Here is a 17,966-nt window from a genome sequence, read left to right on the forward strand (position 1 = left end):
CGCACTAATGGTGTGAACTGCTGGAAATATGTTTTTTCTCCCAATGTACTCAAGCCAGTCTGCATGAAAGTCAGTGAAAACTGTCCTTCAGTTTTCTCTCTGCTGTACGATCAGCAGGCTGCACAATGGATGACACCTTGCTGCAAGGTGTCATCACTGTCACCTTGTAGCAAGAAGATTCAAAGCCAGGCTGGAGTCTCTCTGCAAGCAGTTTGCATGTTGTCCTGTTGCAGGTGTGGATCGATTTTCTCTGGTGTTCAAACATATCTATTGGATTTATGAATGACTCTGAATTTCCCTTCCTGTGTGTCTCTACGTCTTCATGTGTGTCTCTCTGGCAATCTGTCCAGGATGTACCTAACCTTACGCTCTGCTCTCCAGCAAATCAATTATGTGTGGGTAAAGATCGTGAATGCATGGATGGATGGTCGGTAAACAAATCAAAATCAAATCAAATCAAATTTTATTTGTATAGCACATTTCAGCAAGGCATTTCAAAGTGCTTTACATCATAAACACAAGAACACAAAGTCATGCAACATGGAATAAACAATACATTGTTACATATTACATTTCAAAAACAACTCTAAACAGGTGTGTTTTTAATTGCGATTTAAAAGAAGTCAGGGTTTCCGCTGTTTTACAGTTTTCTGGAAGTTTGTTCCAAAGTTTTGGTGCATAGATGCTGAAAGCTGCTTCTCCTCTCTTGGTTCTGGTTCTGGGATGCAAAGCAGACCAGAACCAGAAGACCTGAGAGGTCGGGAAGGTTGATACAACAACAGCAGATCTTTGATGTATTGTGGTGCTAAACCGTTCAGTGATTTATAAACTAACAACAGTATTTTAAAATCTATTCTTTGAGCTACAGGGAGCCAGTGCAGGGACTTTAAAACTGGTGTTATGTGCTCCATCTTCCTGGTTTTAGTGAGAAAACGAGCAGCAGCATTCTGGATCAGTTGCAGCTGTTTGATTGATTTGTTGGACAGTCCTGTGAAGATGCTGTTACAATAATCAATGCGACTAAAGATAAACGCATGAATGAGTTTCTCTAGATCTGGCTGAGACATGAGTCAAAAAAAGAGCACAACAGGAAGAGATCGCTGTCGAGAGATCTCTTCCTCTATTTACTTCTTCTAAAAGGATTCTCATTTTCATCGACACTCTGCTTCTATTTTTGTTGAAAAGTCAGTCCTTAGAAAAACCCTAGAAGGAAGAGACTGACTTACACATGTGTCTAAAATAGATTCATCTGTATTTTGTGTTTTACAAAATGTGAAACTGCCTCTCTGTTTATAGTTCTGAGCAGTGTCAGTATTTTTTCTCATATAGGAACACTTGAAATGTTTCTGATCAATACTAAAAGCAGTTAATCAATATCTGCATTTTTTTTTTTAAATTTGAACTCAATTGCTTTTTATGTAGGCTACTCACAAGGACAAAAAAAATCATTTATTTGTGTGTATGCTTAAAGAAATGAGACTGTTCAACCACATTAAAGTCATCTCGAGTCTCTTTTCTGACGTAAGTGACAAAGTCCTAGTATTTGCTCTCCTTCAGTGTGAAATAGAGCCAGATCCCGCCGCAGAAGAGAATTGTTACACCAAACATCAAACCGTGTACGACCAGGGAGATATCTGTAGAGAGAAGAGCAACAAGAAACAGATGTCAAATTGAAACAAAAACAGAAAAGTCAAGTATAAATTTTCTTAACATTTCTGGTCATGTTGTACTGCAGAAAATAAGCTTGGTGATTTTTATGAATTTGTGGTTTATGGAGAACTATTAACTCTTGGCAATCAAATTTCAGAGATTAATTTTTTTTAAATTAATGATTATAAAATGGCGACAGACTGGCGACCTGTCCAGGGTGACCCCATGTTAGCTGGAGAAAGGCAGCAGCACCCCTCCTGACCCCACTGGGGACAAGAGTGTTGGATGGATGGATGGATGGATGGATGGATGGATGGATGGATGGATGGATGGATGGATGGATGGATGGATGGATGGATGGATGGATGGATGGATGGATGGATGGATGGATGGATGGATGATGGATGGATGGATGGATGGATGGATGGAAGGAAGGAACACATAACTCCTACATAATAACAAGTCTGGTTACAAAGATCCAATTTCTCCCACCTTTACAAACCAATAGAGCTTTTTCCTCATAGGCATAGCTGACTTGATTCCTGGCTGAGCAGACCAGACGTCCTGAGATGTTTTTTCTCAGAATTATGATGTTCGTCTCATTATGCACATAGACGAGTTCAGAGTTTGTCAGTGTGTGTCCATCCAGAGTCCAGCTGTACTGAGGACTGTCCCCTCTCTGACAGATACAGGACACCTTCATCTCTGACTGCGGCAAACACTCAGACACCAGCCGGACAGAAGACACAGGAGCTAGAATGAGAAAATATCGTCCTAAATATTTATGTAGCATCTTTTTATTTCTTGTGATCCACCATTTTCTATAACAGGAGAAAATGTAAAATGTTGCCCGAAACACAATAAGCTGTGTTTAACTTGCAGTGTGTTTTTTTCTACAACAGTAGATGCAGTAACATGTGGAATGTATATAATATGAATACATGCAAAAAGAAAAGTCTATTGATAAGTCGATTTCAGAATGTTTTTACCTTGAACTAGCAGTTGAAGAGTCTGCACTGTTTTCTCTCCTTCAGAATCAAATATTTCCAGAGAATATTCACCACTGTCAGACCTGCTGAGGTTCTTAAGGCTCATCGTATCATTGCTGGAAAGAAAGAATACTCTGTTCGGAAGGTCATTTTGAAAGAATTGATGTCCTTCACCTCTGAGGATTATGGCTGTTTTATTTTTCCCTTCATGTTTAGATATTTCTGAGGCGTTGTTCATCAGACGGATGATCACAGTTCCTCCCAGAGCTCCAAAACACTGAGCTCTTTCCTCTCTGGCGTCGCAGCGAGTTTCTCCCTCTGCAAACTCTGAGAAACAGACGTTAACAACCAAAGCAAATATCTATGATCCTTAAAGTTTCCAAAGTTTGTTTTGCATTCCACAGCATCACAAATCACAAGTTTACTTCACTTATTTTAGGTTTATTGTTGCTGCAGATTTCATTTGATGAAATCAGATGCTTGTTCAAGATATTTGATTTTACATGTAAGCTGAACATAAACATTTCACTTAAAAAAAAACAAAATGCTGACGGTTGCATATGACAGAAAGTCATGATTGTGTTTTGTTTGTTTGGTCATTTGACATACATGTAAACATAACAATAGTGTGTGTCTCAGGTTAAAATCTCCCACTATCTCATAACTCCAATTATAAAGATTCAAAAAAATAATTAAACTAAGGAAATTTTGTGGTTTAAGAATCTTAGAATAGCTAAACATGACAAATAAAACCAGCATGCTCTTTGTGTTAAAGAATATGTTTATCTTTAAAAACAATCGTAGACTGTGTTTACTTGCAGTGTTTTTGTTCTTCCTACCTTTACAAGCAGACATGATCTGCTCTTTGGAAGCAATGCTGATATGATTCCTGACTGAGCAGGACAGACTTCCTGACACACTGTGTCGCAGAATAACAACGTTATTCTCATTATTTGCCGATAGAAGTTCAGAGTCTGTCAGTTTGTCTCCGTTCAGAGTCCAAATGTACTGAGGACTGTCCCCTCCCTCGGAGAGACAGGACACCTTCACCTCTAACCCGGACAAACACTCAGTGATCAGATGGACAGAAGATACAGGAGCTGAATATGGAAAATGAAATTATGAAGTCATTCTTTTTGGGTAGAATTATAATAAAGTTAATTATCAGTAAAAAATTTTAAAAAAAAGCAAAAACAAAAACAAAGCTTCACCTTGAACAATCAACTGAAGAGCTCGGCTTTCTATATTTCGTCCATTTGAATCAAAGATATTCAAAGTATATTCACCACTGTCAATTCTCCTGAGGTTCTTCAATGCAACTTTACCATTGGTGGGAACAAAATTACATGTGTTCTGAAGGGCATTTTGTGAGAAATTGTACCCTTTGCCTCTGAGAATTACAACTCTTTCATTTTTCCATTCATATTTAGGTATTTCTGACACGTTGTTGAGCAGCTGGATGATCACTGCTGCTCCCAAAGCTACAAAACATACAGCTCCATCCTGTCTTCCATCACAGTGAGTTTCTCCTGCTGCAGGTTCTGAGACAAAATGAAAAATGTTTGAAAACAAAGCAATAGGTCAAACAGGGTCAACACCTGTCCTCATGCTGCAGAACGTTGTAATAAAACTGCTTTTTTTTATTTGTACTGTTGTCAGGTCATAGGAGCTATAGTCAATCTTGATGAGGTTTCTTTTAAAAGAAATATATACCAAAATTTTGGTTGAAAATCTAAGTAGAGTAGATAAAAAATACTTATCCTTTAAGATTTTTTTTTATTCATATTTAGGTATTTCTGAGGTGTTTTCAGTCAGTTGAATGAACCACATTTCCTCCCAAAGCGCTATAACACTGAGCTACATCCTGCCTGCCTTCACCATGAAACTGTACAGCTGTAGGTTCTGAGAAAAAACATGTTGAACAACCAAACGATTGCGATCCTTCACAATCCAGTTATTTATAAATACACAAAATCATGAGTTTGCTCAATTATTAAATGTTAATAGGAGTGGTTTTCAATATATCTACTCTTATTTGGAGGCTGTGTGTGAACATCAAAGTAAATTTATTTCCTGGTTTACAAAAAGCCCACTGCGATATTAGACAGTAAAATATGACCAAAAACAAGTACAGAACTGGTCATGGTTTTAAAGCTTTGGTTGCTCTAGTGCCCTTTTTTAGGGAATACAGCTGCGCTTACATCGGGGAGCCTCGTGCACTGCCCTCTTGTCTGTCACATTTATGTTTTGTTGCTCAGTTATCTTTTGCTAATCATGACAGAATAATAAAGAAATGTTAAAAAAGGGGTCAAAATATTTTCTTTAGCAGCAAAATGACCACAATTGACATGCAACATTATTGCATGTCAGTCTTTTACTTTCACACACTACATATTGCACCTGCAGAAGTGACAAAAATGACTCAAACATATTATCAGTGATTGAATTAACATTACATAACATTACTAAAAATCTCCCATGCTATCCAGATTCTTTACTCACTTCTGGATGGTTAAAACTGAACGTAAAACTAAAACTGGTCTTTTTGTAAGTAGGTGGAATGCGGAGTAAGATGCAGTGACCTTTTAAAGCAGCTAATACATTTCCTGTTAAAGCTGACTGATGTTTTACAGTCTGAAACTAATCGGTAGAGTGACTTAATTTTTTTCCTGAACTTTATTCCTAAACTGCATGTGATTAAAATAGGAGTAAAATGGTTGATGCACATGTTTTCAGTCATTCCCAAATAATCAGGGCTCTTCTGGTTGCTTCCCTTTTGAGGTGAACTGAGTTGATAAAATTAATTTAAATCTCGCTGCAGAGAATTACCTGTTGATGATAAATATGCATACAGAACACCACATCTTATTCAAGTCACTGAGGTTTGAACCCGGTTGTACATTAAGATTCACAACATGAATGCAGAAAAAAGATTTTGCATCCTGCCATGTAAAATTTGTTTCATAATTTCATAGCGTTTATGTGACACTGATTTGTGACGTTACCTACTTTACTTATTTAATTGTTTCTTTAGCATAGTGACTTACAGTATTGGTTGTAATCAGAACTTAAATTAAAGCCAAAGTGTAAACTGTCTGCTTCTGAACAAATATGAAATAAACTACAACTCAGTCAGAACTCACATAGCAACGCGTTTACTTTTAAAAAGCAGATTCTTACGTCGTATTCACCCACTTCTGCTTATTTAAATGTTGTAAACAAAGAATATGGACTATTTTTAAATGGGCTTATTAAAGAACCAAAAAACATAAACTCACCATGCGTGAATCTGAGAAGGGTCAGCAACAATCCAACCATGAAGTTCATGACTGGACAGTAGCTGCCAGATCATTCAGTCTGAGCAAAAGCAGCTGTAAAAACTGTCAATGTCTCTCACAAATAATTTGGGTTTAAGGAGAAACTAAAGCTGCAGAAGTGACAAAGGAAATGGCAAGAACTTGGTCAGCTCGTGGTACACACACTCGTTTCACTCGTCCACCCACCCACACCAATCACAACTCGCCTTCACCATATTCTTCTGCTACTGCAGAAGAATATTACCACACACTGAGAGGAAACAGATTATCTTCTGCATGAAATATGTGGTTTGTTGTGCCACAGAGGACAGACTCATTTATGTCCTAATTTTACCCTTTTAAAGCAGCTAATAAATTTCCTGTTAAAACTGACTGATGTTTTAACAGGATTCAATCCCAAGGTAGAGAAAGAACTGTGATTATGATATTTTTATATCTTTGAAAAGCTATTTAACTTTTGAAAGTATCTTGTAGGTAATCTTGTTTCTCAAAAGTTGAGTGAAATAAAACATAAAAATATGTTCACAAAAGAACAGACAAGGCATGTCAGCTTATCTATTTGTTTCACATAACATACGCATCTCTGGTGTTCGTGGTGAACGGTTTCAGGTTGTACCAGCTTTGTGAGAGCTGGGCGACGAATCAGGCCCTAAACCGTCTAAAACAAACTTATTCTCAGTATTTTACAATTTTATTCTTGTAATTTTAAGACTTCATTATCTTAATTTCCCAACTTTATAGAATTAATTTTATGATTTTATTCTTGTAAGTTTACAGTTTTATTCCGGTAATTTTACAACTTTATACTTGTAATTTTACAGCTTTATTTTCACATCTGTAGGTGGCAGCATTGAGTCGTGTTAGACTTACACGACTCATTCATCAACTCATACAGATTAAAACTGAATTAATGACACTTCTAAAAGGTTGCTGAAATGAAACTATAATATCAACAGTATAGTTCTCTCTTATTAACCAACTCAGTATTGGTTTGGCTAATAACTAATTTTTCAGATTTTTTGTCTCCTGTTCTCCAAACTCAGCTAAATAAAAGGACTCCAATTACATTCCAGCCACATGGCATCTTTAGAAAGTATTTATAATTTCAATGAGTCTTTGTTCTGACATTCTTAAACTCAATTTAAACACATTTCAGCCTAAACAAAAAAGGAACAATGATGTGATTGCACAAAATAATTTTAGAAGAAGTGTAAACTCTATGCTAACTTTTCTGAACATTTCTGCTTTTGAAAAGAGCCTCGTGGATTAAAAATAGTGACTTAGTTTATCGTATGCTAACTGTGTTCCTTAGTGATTCTCGTCTATGTAACAAATCTAAACAAATTGCATTTGAATCTAAGAGCCAGTGGTCAATAAACCAGGGTGGAGGTGAGAAGTGTTCACAGTCCACCCTGCAACAATAAGAACCGTCACCCACGTGCTTTCTGATCAGCCATTAGAGTTATTTTACATCAATCCTGGTCCACAGTGCTCCAACTCAACAAATTCAAATTGCCTTGTTTCCAGGCACAAGTAGAAAATAACTCTTTACAGCTGTAGCACATGCAGTGATTTGGTGGTTTAATTATACGGTTGGTTAGCGTTATGTCCAGACTAAGTTTTGGGAAAACAGAGAAAATCCCAAAATTTGGTTTGATCAGTAGTTTAAAGACAGATAATGTTCTATTTGAAGTGTGTGGTGTTCACACCACACACTTCTGGAAACCCTGTAGTGAACTTCACCTTTGTCTAAGTAACTTAGAGTTAGACTTAATGATCTCCTTAAGTTTTCTTGTTCATTGTTTCACATGGTGTATAATTACCAACTGCTTTGCTGTTTTACTTGGACTCCTGGTTTAGAAACTCCTAGACAAGCAATGAAAACTGGCCTGTTTTATCCAAGCATGGGCCAGTTTTTACTGTTTTTAAAATAATTTTTAAAAAAATAGAGCAATAATTTTATTTTATTTTTTTATTTTCTTACTGTACAACAAACTGCATACAATACTTAAATTAAACAATCCATAATCAATTTTTACAGAGATTTTTAAATACAAGTAGAATGTAAAAATGATCCAGATGTTCGCCTGATTACAAGAATGGCATAAAAGATTAAAAGGTTTTGTGCAATGGCCTAGAAAATGTCTTAGTGTATTTTCAGCTTAGGCGAACCTCAGAAGTTGAGAAAAGTAAAACAAGCATGAACCTTAACTGTGTTTAGTAAAATAAATCACATTAATTGAAAATTTGAGACAGTCTGGCATCCTTACTTTGTCGCATTCACCCTTGATTTCAATAATGCATACTTTGTAAAGGAGACAGCAATAACTCAGGTCACCTCACTTTACGAACTTGTGCATAGACAGGGGCTTCTGCAGCAACCTCCGACTCCTGAGGAAGCTCTGAAAGGGTCTCTTGTTTGATCTCCACTTCTTCTTCCACACTTTCCTCCGTTTGCCTCTCCTGTTGTGCCATAATCCTGACTTCAGCATAGACAGGTTCACTGTTGACTTTCTCCACTGAAAATTGTCAGAAAGGCTTTGTTCAGGTAAACGCACTTTTTTTTGTCACTTCAACAAGAAATATAAATACAAAAGAATTAAGTATGAAATCAGGTCAGCACCTTTGAAAGTATGTTTTTTCTTATGGGCACAGATTAATCCTATTCCAACAGCTAGGAGAAATACCAGTCCTAAGAATACACTGGCCAATACCACCAACAAGTCTGTTTGAGAAGCAAAAAATAAGCAAACATAGATCTTCACAGGCAAAGTTTGGTTAGTGGTGTATTTCTAGGGCACATAACATGCAGTTTTCTTACCTTTTGCACGGTATGCAACTGCTTCAACACAAAGGGTGTTACCTTCTGCCAACACCCACTCAGATATCTCCGTCCCGTTGTAAGTGCAGTTAATGAAAATGAACCCTGGGAGAAGGGAAACAATGCATGATTGTGATTGTGCCACCGTTAAAATAGTCAAGAAGTTTTTGTGTAGTTTTTAATATTGTCATTTACCACATGTAGATATGGTTTTCTCTGTTGAGAGAGAGCTGAACCTATTCCAGACTGAGCAGACCAGACGTCCTGAGACATTCTGCCTCAGAACAATGACGTCAGTCTCATTATTTCCTGGGAAGAGCTCTGAGTATGTCAGTGTGCGTCCATCCAGAGTCCAGTTGTATTGCAGACTATCACCTGCCTCTGAGTGACAGGACACCTTCATCTGTCCCTGAGACAAACACTCAGACACTATCTTGATGGAGGACACAGGGGCTGAAAGAGAAACATTTTATTTCTTTCCAAAAACTTGTAGATTGGCAGAAGAAGTACAGGAATATGCTGAGAAAACTACTAAGATGTTAAATGGAGATCTGTCATTGTGACAGATCTTCTATCGGGGGAAAAAATCATTTACCTTCAACAATCAGCTGAAGATTCCTCTTTTCTATTTTCCGTCCATCTGAATCGAACTTTTCCAAAGTGTAGTCGCCACTGTCAGCTCTGCTGAGATTCATGATGCTGAATGTACCATACAGAGGAATGAAGATACTTCTGCCCTCAGTGTCATTTGGAGCAAAATTGTTCCATCTCCCTCTTAGGATTGTTGTTGTTTTATTTTTCCATTCATATTTGGGGGTTTGTGAAGTATTGTTCATCAGTTGAAAGACCACTGTTCCTCCCAAAGCTCCATAACACTTAGCTTCATCTTCTTGGATGTTACAATGAGTTTCATGAGTTTTATCTGAAAAATTAGACAGACAACCTTAAATGTAGAAGAGTAATGCCTAAGATTCCACAAACTGAAGAAAAACCTTAGGAATGATGTACATTTCCAAGAACTCAGATTAGATTATTTTGAGATAAGCTCTCAGTGGTTTTACACAGTGACAGTGTCAGAAACTGGACCTAATCTGGTTCCACAGAAAATGAGACTGATAGAAAAAAAATCTGTACATATATACTTTTGGAAGATCACCTCTTGCATATTTTATATGACATTTTTTGACCTTGGTTGGTTTGACCTGCTTGAAAGACAAGCTTTAAAATAAGATAATAAGATAAGCCATCACTGTTTGTGACTTGTGAGATCTTGTGACCTATCTGTTCTGATAGGTTGTGGTATTTATTGCAAACAAGTGGTCAGCTTAGGACTTATGTACCTTTAAATAAAACATAGAAAAACATCCTCTGGTAGGTGACCTGCTTTATGTATGTGAACATGGTTGGGAATAGCAAAAGGAAGAGTTTAAAAGACTTTGACACTGGCTCACACATGCATTTTTTATATAAAAACCACTCTATGAGGTGCTATTGCACCAACTCTGCTTAGATAAACTGCAAACATCAACCACTAGAGAAAATGAACCACAATCCTAAAAATAAGGTATGAGAAGTGAATGCAGTTGCCCCCCCCCACCCACACACACACACACACACACACACACACCTTCTTCAAATCAGACAAAATTGGTGTCAAACGTTTGCGCTACGTTTGTGGTTGTTTGTGCAACAAAAATTTTCATTTGCGCCACTATCATTTTAAAGAAATAAAGAAATGTTTTTCGAAGTCATCAAAGGTCAACCAGCTCCTCCCACCTTCGTCAAATCAGACGAAAGGTGTCAATCAACTCGGCTACGTTTGTGCTGGTTTGTGCAGCAAAAATTTTCGTTTGGGCCACATTTGTGCAGGAAAAACTTCACTCAGGTAATTAACCTTTGCATTAAGCATCATTATGAGCAAATCTGACTGCATTCAAAGGTTTGTTGCCCAAACTGACAGAGTGAATAAAGCAGATGCACTCTGATACATGAATAATGTTAAAACTCTGCTCCACCAAGTATGGCTGGGAACAGCTTAGATGATATATATAAAACTCTGACTAACCTTCACAAAGCGATATCCTCCCCCCTTCTGAGACACGGCTGACGTCATTCCAAACCGAGCAGGTCAGGTTTCCTGATATGTTTTGTTTCAGAATAATGATGTTATTCACAGGATTTCTTCTAAGGATCTCTGTGTCTCTGGTTGGTTGTCCATTCAGAATCCAGGAGTAGTGAGGACCGTCCCCACCCTCACAGAGACAGGACACCTTTAATAACCCCTGAGCCAAACACTTTGAGATCATACGCACAGACGACACAGGAGCTGAAAGATGCATACAGATACAAACACTGAAATTAGAACAGGAATAATATGTTTTTATAAGGTCTTTTTTAAATCATCCAAATATTTTCACAATGTTGTATGCCTAAAATAAGGTCATATTATAAACAATAATTACCAAAAATTAAATATGGTTATTTGAAAATCCAATTTACCTTGAACAATCAGTTGAAGAGTCTTATTTTCTTTTATTTTCCCATCTGAATCAAAAATTTCAAGCGTATATTTACCACTTTCACTTCTGCTCAGGTTATTGATCTTGAATGTTCCGCTACCAAGAATAAAGACAAATCTGCTGCTCATGGGTTTGTAAATAAGCGTATTGTTTTTGACAAAAAGAATAATTTGGGTTGACTCATTCGTCATTGATGCTTCCTTCTTCAAACTGAATCTGTGTTTTTCTGAGATTTCATCCATAAGCTTGAAGGCCACAGTTCCTCCCAAAGCGCCATAGCACTGAGCTCCCTTCTGTCTGGCATCACAGTACTTTTCAGCTGCTGAAAAAATAAAAAATAAATGAAGGTACAAAGAAGAAAAGTTTTCGCCCTTTAGTTTCTACAGAATCAAAAACAAAGCAAGCTGTTTGGAGCATTTGTGTGGGAAACCCGTTTGCTGCAGCAAGCCCACGGTTTCCAGAACTCTTCTTGTGTGATTATACAGCAAAGCAGAGGATGTTCTTCATTTATGGCTGAGTTTCATTAGTAAAAGACAAATGATAAGTTGCATTTAGCGCCCAAAACATTGCTTTTAACATGTCAGTCATCAGCATCAGTTACAAATCAACCTCTTCAGTCATTTCCTTCAAACAGAAGTTTCTTCAAATGAAGTGATTTGCTTTTTGTGATTAAATAAATTTATAAAACTTGAAAAATTTACCATGTGATACTTCCAGGAGCACGATCAACAGTCCAGCCACAGCTTTCATATCTCCCCAGGAGCTGCTGCTCTACTTAGTGCAGGTAAACTACCCAGAATGGTGTGAAATGGTTCCTGTTAGTAATCAGTCTGAGAACAGAAGCCGTGGGCGCACAGATGAAAAAGGAAATGATGATAGCGTGGTCACTTCTCAACCAAAGACGGAACACCTCCTCCCAGCCAATCGTATTGTTTTGTAATGGTAGTACTAAGAAAAACAGAGACTTTCTCATGTCTCTGTGGCCACAGACATTGTTTTTGTGTCACAAAGATGGCTGCCTTGCCGAAGCAGAGGTAAATGATGTTTGCATTAGAAGAACAAGGCTCCAGATAGAAATCTTGAAGCATCTTCACTTTGTGCATGTTTTTAACTACATATTTTAACTACATATTGGTTGCATCGGAGCAACCAATATGTCTTAGCTGAGATTGAACCTCAGCTAAGAGGCACAAAACCTATCTACTTCTCACAAACCAAAACATATATTTTAGGCTATTTACTAAATTATTCTTGAGAGTCTGTGTGACTGGAATGAACTTGAGATCAATTCACATTCTGTCGGCACTAGGGAAGAGTGGTCGCCATCTTGCATTGAGTAAACAACGGATGACTACTCTTTAATTTGGGTTTTGACCTGTTTTAGAGCTCTAAAACAGCTATGCAATATAAATTAGTTATATTGCCTAGAAACTTGTGGCAATATAACTAATTTAACGATCAATTAATAAGTGGTGAACAATTACAACAAAGACAAGCATGATGTTCAGAAAGTTTTCCATGTTTGTTCTTGTCCTGTTGAGAAGTGCAAGAGTACTAAAGTTTACTTCAAACCTCACGAGGAGGGAAGTGGGTACTGGTGTCGCTCAGAGGACCAGGGGAGACAAATGGATAAATGTAGTTACCAACTCACTTCATACCTTACAATGTAACAATAACACAGTGCCATCACATGTTGGCTTCATTTTTCTTTCTCTCTTTCTCCAGCTTACTGTTTTAAGCTATACTAAGTTGGACTTCCTGTGATTTAAAAAAAATATTTACAACCATGCTTGCAGCTCTTGTTCCCACTAGATGTCCTCGTTGCTCACTTTAGATTTCTTGAACATCCGCTCTGCACGGGTAAAAAACCCAATTGTTTCCATTCGCCAACTCATCCTGCCAGTACATCCGCTCATTCGTTTCATTGTGGTCCATTTGTCTGTTTCCCTTGTCATCTTATTTTACTCTCTCTTTTTTGCTCGGTTATGTTTATTTTTAACGTTGTGTATTTTTTTTGATCAAGAAATAAAAAAAAGTCTTCATCCTTATACAGTCTCCAGGGTACCTGCATCTGGATGCATAATAACAATATTTCTAGTAGAACCACAATATAAAGTTTCCACATCACCAAGTAAATTTTTTTTGAATCACCTAAATCAGGCATTTTTATTTTAGGTTAAGAAATCAACCAATCCAACAAGACTCCAGGGCTAAAGATCACAAAGCAAGCCATGATTTAAATGTCATCATGGATTCAATATTGAATTTGAACAATCAAATACAACCTTTGACAACAACTAAAAAAAATTATTTGTGTCTTTGCTAAACAGAGCACAGAAAAACTGGTGCATGCTTTTAACTTCAGCAAGGTCAACTATTTCAGCTTCAGGTGAACCAAAATGACTGTCAAAGGTCCAGTTTTCCTCAGTAAAATTGGTCATGGTCAGAATTTCAAATCTTGGTCTTTAAATCGCTGAAGAGTCTTCACCCTAAATACATGCCAGAGCATCGTCAGGTATGAACCATGTCCGCACCTTTCTACGACCAGTTCTAAACAAGAGGAGCCAGCTTTTGGTTTTCAAGCCGCTGACCTTTGAGAACTTGAGATGTGCAAAAACTGTTAGCTTCTGTAAATCAAGACCGAAAACATGCTTTTCTTTGGCATTTCCATAAATGCCATGGATAGCTTTATCATTTAAATACTGCCATGTCTTAGCTTTTTATCTGTTTAGATTGAAATTTTGTCGTTTCATTTTAATGTGTATGTTTTGTTTCTGATCTATTTCATTTGCCTTTAGGTCTCCCTGCAGTTGAAACATTGAAACTTTATTCTAAACTTCTGTTGCAGTATTTTAGCTGCTTAACACCTCACTTTTAGCAGACATTTAATGTAAGTAAAAAAGTGCAGCTGGATAAAACATCATAGATATTTGACACCAAGAAGGTGAGGAGGATCCCAACAGATGAGAAGATGACAGTCTTTTATTTAGTGTGTTTAACACATCCATTTGCAGCAGTCATTACATGTGGATTAAAACACTTAAGGAAGACAACTCAGACTGAATATTTGTCACCGTTTTACTTCCGAACACTCCCAGTCATGCAAGGACAGAAGACAGAAATTAAAATGAACTAAAATAAACAAATGACAACGATGTCAAAATGAAACAGAAAGAAAATTAATCATACTTTATAACACCAAAAATTCACAAAAAATTCAAAAATTACCTCAGGCTGACTCAACCTATAACAGTACAGCCAGAAATTAAGTACACTGTGGCTCTAAAAGGGTACATGTCAAAACCTTCATGTCTTAGTCGCAACAAGTAATAAAAGGAAGCTTGAGGTTATTCTAACAGAAGTGAAACAAAGTAAAAGTTTCAACACACAGGGCATTTCTGTTTTCTTTTTACATTTCTTTCATTCTCTTGTTCCTCTCAGTCACTGTATGGATGTTTCACATTCAAAATTATTCTAATTGTTGTAGTTTCACAATAATTTTTAACTCTTCAATAAGAAAGAAAAGTCACAAAATCAAACACGTTCACAAAGCCCGATTTTTTTTCCAATCCCATTGCATAATTGGTCTTTGGAAACACTTGGGTTTTAGAAAGCATTGGATTAAAACAGCTAATTTATGATAAATGAACTACTAAAAGAATGCATTTTGTCAGCACAGAATGTTTGTACAAGCCTTAAGGAACACACTGAGAAAATCAGGTTGAAAATCAAGTTGACTGTTTAAAAAGTCAACATCCAAACCAAAATTGAACATATGAACTTAGCTAGTGAATATATTCACTTTCTCAAGTGCAAAATTAGGAGAGAAAAACCATCAAAATACAGACTACAGTGTGTGTTTTCTGAGGAATTAAACCACAACAAAAGAGTTAGGTTTGGTTCTACAGATTGTTTTTTTTTAATATATGCAATATGTAAAAATCAGAAAGGCTTTCAAGTAATTTTTGTAAAACAGATTGTTTTATGATCAGGACTAAGCAATTGCCTCCAATTCTGCATCTTACTAAAGATAAACGTTCGTAGCAGGAAACATTCAGGAAGAAGATACATTAAACATGCTTTTTACAACAATTGATGTTGAAGGGCGTATTTCATTTCAACAGTATGTTGATTTGAGGTGATTTAGGCCAACAAGTTAAGAATCAATAAACTAGAAAAAAGGTGTGAAGAAAAATTTGATTAAAGTTTCAGCTCAGTTCCTGATTATGGATAAAACAGTTCATGTGGGTTCTTTGAGGACGTGCATGACTTAGTTTCACTGCCTTTAAACTTTGCCTAACCAGTGAAGTGCAGCAGCTGGTTTGAGCAATGGTTAACCAGCGTAGAAAAGAACTATGTTGGATTTAATCTAATTTATTAATTCTATCCTCAATGTCAGACTTGAACAGGATTAATCAAAAAATAAAAAAGTCTTCATCCAGATTCAGTCTTCAGGATATTTGCATCTGGATGCATTAATGACAATATTACTCATGGAACTACAATATAAAGTTTCCACATCACCAAGTAAATTGCAGATCTGGGATGGAAACTATTTTAAAATATTCCTGAAACTGAGTTTATGTGGCAAAGGTTCAAAGTGTGTTGATTGAGATGCAACAAACAAAGTTTCTTGATTAAATAAAGCAGCTCAGTAAAATGTAAGTATTGGATTTTAGATGGAATAAACAGAAGCATGTAATATTGTTATGAAAAGTTTATCAGCCAACAGGACAGAAAAAGAATGTATTCTTTGTATAATATTACATTTAACCCATTTTGGTTAAACAGTAAGAAAATGAGATAATAATACATATTTCCGACATGGAAAAGTATTTACACTACAATGTTCTAGTTGATACATGGAAGGAACCCAACAATGGTTCACTATGGTTTAAGCACAATCTCTGTTGCAGCCAGGTATTTCTGTCAATCCAGAGAAAAAACATCCTTAAGATGGTAAAACCCAGTTTGGGAGTGGTTTCTAAGAGTCCTTTGGTCTGTGTCCACTTCTGATGGTTGGTTTAGCTGAGATTGTCAAAAATCATTCATATAGGGTTTCATAGGGTTTGTCTGTTGTCTTTGCCTGAAGAAAAATGCATATTTTCTTTACACAGGAAGAAAAGAAGTTCCCAGAACATTTACTGATATTGAATTATGTCAATGTCAGGTGTTTTAGTTGCTTCCTTTGGTATTTCTACGTCTCTTCAATCTGCAGCAGATGCAGCAAGATATCAGCACCAGGAGGAGAACACCAAGAGCCACAATGCAGGGTAGCAGGATAGGATAAATGTTTGCTGAGGAATGAAAACACAATAAAAGATATGTGAGGTATTGTATAGCTTTGATGACCTAACATAAATCCACCATAGTGCCACAGATTATTTTGTTGTTCTACTAACAAGAACGTAAGAAAGTTTGCTGTGACTTTTCTAACAGATTATTAATTAACCAGGACATTTTTATTTAAATGAGGGCTTTTGACTGACTGCACAACAGGAAACATTATTAGTACAAATTTAGATGCAGCACATATGCTAATCACAAGTTATTTACCAGCATTTTCTTTGCAAGACCTTGGCACACAACATTGATAGGTAAACTTGAGGGGTTTCATTTGAGATGCTAAATTCAGTTCTGAGATTAGAAATGGAGAACCTAAAACATGAATTACTTCATTTCTTATCTACATTTTGAAATATTTGCTGGAAGAGTGAGCTTGCACAACGCTGATTGCAGGGTTAGAAACATTCACTCTCAGCTAAATAAACCAAAATTATTCAGTGGCTCCAACTCAAACTGCTATATCATTGAATCAAATCAAAAGCAGAGCTACACACCCAGAGTAACGTCTCCTGCAAGTATCTGTTAAACCAGAGCCAGTTCCTGTGACTGAACCACACCTATTACCACCACAGGTTTCACAGCTTTTATTAATGTCAAACAAAACTACAAACTTCTAGCAAATGTTTTAACAAGTAGAGGTTAAAACATAGATTCTATCAAACCTCAACATTTGTATAAGATTTGTATCATAACATGTCATGTACTTGCTTTCAAGTTCATGACTTAAAGTAAGAAAACATGTTCCAAAAATTGCATTAAGAAGCAGAGATGTAAGACTTCAGAAATCTGAACTTGCCTTTTACTTGAAGGTTGAATTTGATGTCTTCTTCTCGCTTCCCATTTTGATCATATCTCTCCACTACATATAGACCTGTGTCATTCCACGCCACGTTGATAATCTTGAGTGTTCCTGTGTCGATTGAGAATTCTGTTCTGTTTTCGAATGCATTAGCTATCTTCACTTTTTCTTTCTTTAGAGTAAATATTTCAGAACGATTTGTTTGACTATAAACTTTGGAACACAGTATCTTGTAGCCAGTTGCATTGGTCATTAACTTGATGTTGACAGATCCTCCGACAACAGGAGAGCATGGGGATGTAGCCTGGATGACATCACATTCAGTGTCAGCGGGTGGTAAAAATGCTGTGAAAGATGCATTTAAATAGCATGTGAATTATCTGGCATCACATAATACTTTTATTAATTAGTAATTGTTGATGTTCTGTGTCTTACCATGACTTCCTCCAGTCAGTACAAGAAGAAGAATAAATTGCTCCATGCTGCTCCTTTGTTGTGTGGTTTAACCTCTTAAAAAACTTGAGA

The 17,966-nt window shown here is 36.6% G+C and overlaps 2 protein-coding genes across 2 annotated transcripts; both read right to left on the minus strand.

The window, feature by feature from the left end:
- Positions 1–606: 606 nt before the first annotated feature.
- On the minus strand, positions 607–3,874 carry LOC129362784 (uncharacterized). Its single transcript, XM_055034513.1, has 5 exons — positions 3,851–3,874; positions 3,479–3,739; positions 2,640–2,966; positions 2,143–2,403; positions 607–1,634 (listed from the first exon to the last, which is right to left on the minus strand). Exons 2-5 carry the CDS (start codon positions 3,492–3,494, stop codon positions 1,537–1,539), a joined length of 702 nt encoding a protein of 233 aa, XP_054890488.1. The 5' UTR covers positions 3,495–3,739; positions 3,851–3,874; the 3' UTR covers positions 607–1,536.
- Positions 3,875–7,985: 4,111 nt separating this feature from the next.
- On the minus strand, positions 7,986–12,102 carry LOC129362785 (contactin-4-like). The gene is made up of 8 exons (XM_055034514.1): positions 11,998–12,102; positions 11,277–11,618; positions 10,843–11,103; positions 9,373–9,699; positions 8,973–9,230; positions 8,778–8,882; positions 8,580–8,681; positions 7,986–8,475 (listed from the first exon to the last, which is right to left on the minus strand). Exons 1-8 carry the CDS (start codon positions 12,044–12,046, stop codon positions 8,291–8,293), a joined length of 1,629 nt encoding a protein of 542 aa, XP_054890489.1. The 5' UTR covers positions 12,047–12,102; the 3' UTR covers positions 7,986–8,290.
- Positions 12,103–17,966: the final 5,864 nt, after the last annotated feature.

The sequence above is a fragment of the Poeciliopsis prolifica genome, unplaced genomic scaffold, assembly GCF_027474105.1.
Source record: "Poeciliopsis prolifica strain line A6 unplaced genomic scaffold, Auburn_PproV2 SCAFFOLD009, whole genome shotgun sequence".
NCBI classification, from domain to species: Eukaryota; Metazoa; Chordata; class Actinopteri; order Cyprinodontiformes; family Poeciliidae; genus Poeciliopsis; species Poeciliopsis prolifica.